Raw genomic sequence first — 4,785 nt, forward strand, 5'->3', positions numbered from 1 at the left:
TCCCCAATCTATTCAATTTTGCGCTAAAGTGGACAATTGACGGAATCTCTTCAATTTCAATCGAAACTAAGTCACGTGAGATCATGTACCGGCACCTAAAACCCCTTTTCCAATTTTTTAATTTCTAAAACAAATTTTTTCTAGTGGCTTGGCTTTTGGCATGGACACTCCTGTCCCTTCAACCAGATCAATCTCCTACTCGCCAATTTTTTTCCAATCAAAAATCTGAATTAGAGATCCCAAGGCCAAACCCACCACCCGCTGTGCTAGGCTAGAACCAGGGCAAGATCTCCTTCCCATCCCAAATGGAATCAGCTTTGATGGCTGAACCTGCAAGCCTTAAATCTCTCTGGCTTGAAGCTTGTTGGATCATCCCAAACGTTTGGGTCCTTGTGAACTGCCCATCCATTAACTAGCAAATTTGTGCCTCGCGGAATATTGTATCCCCCAATTTTACAGTCAACGGAGGACTCATGGGGCAGTAGCATTGGTGCTGCTGGGTACAACCGAAGTGTTTCTAAAATAATGTTATGAAGATAAGAAAGATTGGATAGATCATGTTCGTCGATCAATCGATCAGTCCCTACTTGAGCATCCAATTCAGCTCGAGCTTTCTCTAGCACCTCGGGATGGTTGAGTAAAAGAGACAAGGCCCATTCTATAGTCACCGATGAAGTGTCTGTTCCAGCCGTAAGCATGACCTACCAATAATATACTAGTGGTTCAATTGAATGCTCATTCCAGTTCAATGGTGAAGAATGGCTAATAGGGAAAGAACATACTTACCAGTATAATCCCTTTGATGATTTGGTCCGTATAATCCCTTTGATTTCCAATTATTATCATCCGCTCTTCTCTCTCGGCTGCTTGCTTGCTTGCTTATGAAGTAGTACTGCTACGGTTGCTGCTGCTCCTGTTGTTTGTGCAGGAGAGTTGAACTGGATCCGTCTCTAGCGTTGATTGCAGATTATCTCCATTACTAATGGAGGCAAGAACGAGACTTGGACTTGGAGGCCAAGCTGAGCTTCTTACTCGTGCTGTGGGTTCTGGGGATTTGAAGGCGACGGCCAACAAGAGAAGTAATTTGGATTGTGAGATTACCCCTTTCATGTCTTTGTTTAATAAAACAAAAGGCAAGAGAAAGCTGAAAATATTAAAAAAAGTGCTTTAAAAATTAAAAAAATTGAAAAAGGAGTTTTAGGTGTCGGCACGTGATCTCACGTGACTTAGTTCCGATTGAAATTGAAGAGATTCCGTCAAATGTCCACTTTAGCTCAAAATTGAATAGATTGGGGACCAAAATTGATTTTCGAAATAGATAGGGGATAATTCCGCACATACACTATAGATTGGGGACCAAAATTACAATTCTCCCTTTTTTTTTTGGGACAAGATTGGACCCTGATGTAATCCATAAGAGGCAACGGCTTCCATTTCTGGAAACATCACATGATAATTAGTCAATTTATAATCGATGGATTTGCATATAGCCCAGAAATCTTGAAGATTTACATTCTGCTCAAGTAAAATAACATTGTAATGCAAAAGTGGATGGCAAGCAGTTCAAAGTCAATGAACAAAATACAGCCTTATCCCTGTTGCAGGTGGTGGTAGCACATCACAACAACCCACACTGAAATAAAAATGCTGGGCTTGAAACAAACAACTTTTGCTGGTAAATTCTTTGAGACACAAAAAACCAATAACTGTTTTCCTGTTTGGTTATGAATCATAATCATATCAGTCTAATGCAAGCATATTCTTTGCAACTGCCAAAGATCTTACTCTAGAAGTTTAGGTTTGATGAATCAAGGACCCCAGATGCTTGTTATTTGGCATTGTTGTTAATCCCTAGCACTATGGTGGGTGGACTCAAAAGCAGCAGCAATCAGATGAAACAATCAATTATAAGAAACATGAAGCTTAATTAGACAAATTCCTAATTTAAATTTACAAAATTATGTTGGAATTAAGTTGAAGGCGAGCAATTCTTTGTACTAATACAGCACTCAAGAATAACTTATGCTTGCGAGTGCATGGAGAATTTGCCTTGCAAAAGATGATAACTCATGGTCTATTGGACTCCTTAATGAAGTCTCTGCAGATGACAGTTGCTTGTAAATACCTCGTATGAAAATGTTGAAAAATTGAGGCCAAGTGCAGTAAAATTAGAGAATTTCATCCTTGAAGAAGAACTAAACTAGTGAGGCCAAGGCAAACGCAAATCCACATCATACTTCATGTTTTTCAAACATCAGCTGCATGATTTGGAGCTTTTGCATCCTTTTTCAGCATTTCCTCCCGCTGAGTACCTGAACAAGATGTCCCATATATCAGAGGGATTCTGAAAAAACAGAAGCATTTTAATACCGTCAACATGAAGAAATTAAGAAAAAGACTTTTTTTTTTAATATACAGAAAGAAAGTTTGTGCCATAGAAAGGTCTTTGTACTGCCCCATAGAGCTAAAGATAAGTCAGCTAGCCCATTTGATAAAACAATCCCAAGGAAGAATACCCCATGAGAGTTACTCTGCCAAAATACACATCTTGCTCAATGCCCTTTATGAAGACATCACATTGGTCATTAGAACACAACTGATACACAAGATGCTAAAACGGAGGGGGATGATAATTCTCACCAGAGCTTAACTCATGAGAGGAGTTCACCCGGACTGACGATTTCCCATGCACTTCCGGCTGTAAAACTAAGCTACCTGTCATGCCTGGGTTGCTTTTACCACTTGGTGTGCAATTTTCTCCCGTGAATGGCCTTGAAGTGGTCTTTGGCATGAAGGTTGTTGACCAAGATCCCCCACTGGATCCCGCTAAGGCCATTATAACATCTGCCTGATATAGATTTTGATGCCAGGGTTCTCAACAGCATCAACTTCATATATATACCAAGTGCAAGCAAGAGAATGCATTCTATAACCGAAAGTTTTACTACAAAGCACATATAATGGCCTAAAAAAACCCACAGACATCTAATTTCCTACACATCCTACTTTCAGTGGAACCAGAAATTAAAAAATTGAACTTTTTCACTGATGCGTTACCATCTAAAATGTTCCATCCTTTATTGGGAGGAAAGGTTTCAAATGAAAAGCAAAAAGTAAAGGAAGTCAAAGTCTAGGTTCATAAGGCTGTCTAACACGGGCCACTATTTCTTGGGAAGAAGGCATGAAACTTCTATAATAGGATCAAAAGTTTATTTGCACATCATATGCACCTAACTTATTGATAAACGCAAAAATCAAGAAATGAGGATGCTCTGACCCTCCAAAAGGACACTGGAACCTTCCAAATGTTTTTCTGCACCTTTCTCTGCAGAAGTGCACCACAATGCACAAGCATAAAAAAGAGGACGAAAGCCATTTCAGATGAATACGAGACATCTTCTCACCCACTTCCTATGCTAAATATGTTTGAAAAGCAGGGCTACCCTCTGACTCTCATCACCCCCCGGTTTTCCTTTCTTTAAGGATGACTTATCTGCAAAAGAAAGAGGGAGCACTTCTTTCTTTTCTTTTTTTTTTAAAAAAGCAAAAAGGCAGTAAAAGGAGATTATACTCTCAGATGAGACTAAGCAGCCACTGATCATTCCGACGCGACCTTGACCTATCTTGATTAAGACCAAAAACCTATCTAAAGTGGAGCATTGTTTAAGCTGTCAAACAAACGTGGGCCATTAGCTAATCTGTTTTTTTCTATTTTGCTTTCTTTTTTGATACAGGAAGCACCACTACAAGCAACAAACAAATGCAGATAAGATAATTTATTTTTTCTATATTGCATACTTGATATAGCACTGTGTTCATAAGGAGTGACATTAATTATAGATGAGAAAACCAAGCTATAAGGAGGTCAGATCTTTTGATTAAAAAAAAAAGAAAATCAAATTTTAGATTTGAGATGGAAATAACCTTCCAAGAGCTACATGTTAAAAAGACAGATACATACAAATGTTTGGAAACAACAAAGACATAAGGTTGGTATTGTTGTTAAATAATTACAGTACGTAGAGACTGCACTGTGTAAGATATGAAAATTAAACTGGAAAGGAGTTTAGATGTTTACAAATGAATGGCATAACATATCATAAGAAGCAAGGCTTGATTAAGCGCAAAAAGTTACAACAAAATAGTCTCAATCCGCAAGCATCTATCCCCTTCTATAAATTTTGGTTCTTAGAGAACATCCATAAGTACATGCCTCTCACTCAGCGGGTCATGCTATGGCACTAAAACATTAAATAGTCACTATAATAACTTAATCCAAACATAGAAAGGGTGTTGTAGAATCATCCGACGCCCATTCAATTTTGTAAGAGGTTACTTAACACGAGTTCCTAAAAAGAGAGAAGGCAGTAAACTTCTGCATGAACGATCACATACATTCAAAAGAGCATTTGGAGGCAGAGGAAATAACATGGTTCAGCAAATTACGCTAGAGCATATTATTCTGAGTTCAACCAATTTTAATTGATGTAGAGTCCTCAATCTGTAAAAGTTAAACTCCATCGGACACTGCATGAAGACAAGGCATGGCTTAAATGGCAAAGGTGTCACTGTAGAACCACAATATCAAAGAATTTTATGTCTGTGGCAGATTGGTCGATGCTTTTGATTTCATTTTCGGGACTTCCGTAGTGAACATGAATTATATGTGCCTTTTTTGCTACTTTAAGCAACACATAAAAGCTATTTTGGAAAGTCACTTTCTGTGGATTGTGCTGTGTTAGAGTATCAGGCCAACTATTTGAGATATGAAAAATCAATAATTTA

General features: G+C 38.3%; 1 protein-coding gene across 1 annotated transcript; it reads right to left on the reverse strand.

Annotated features, from left to right (window-relative positions):
* Positions 1-311: 311 nt before the first annotated feature.
* LOC113771148 (cytochrome P450 81D1-like) lies at positions 312-2,844 on the reverse strand. Its single transcript, XM_027315764.1, has 3 exons — positions 2,641-2,844; positions 2,254-2,312; positions 312-701 (listed from the first exon to the last, which is right to left on the reverse strand). The coding sequence occupies exons 1-3, from the start codon at positions 2,834-2,836 to the stop codon at positions 312-314; spliced, it is 645 nt and encodes a 214-aa protein (XP_027171565.1). The 5' UTR covers positions 2,837-2,844.
* Between the last annotated feature and the right edge of the window lie 1,941 nt (positions 2,845-4,785).

The sequence above is a fragment of the Coffea eugenioides genome, chromosome 5, assembly GCF_003713205.1.
Source record: "Coffea eugenioides isolate CCC68of chromosome 5, Ceug_1.0, whole genome shotgun sequence".
NCBI classification, from domain to species: Eukaryota; Viridiplantae; Streptophyta; class Magnoliopsida; order Gentianales; family Rubiaceae; genus Coffea; species Coffea eugenioides.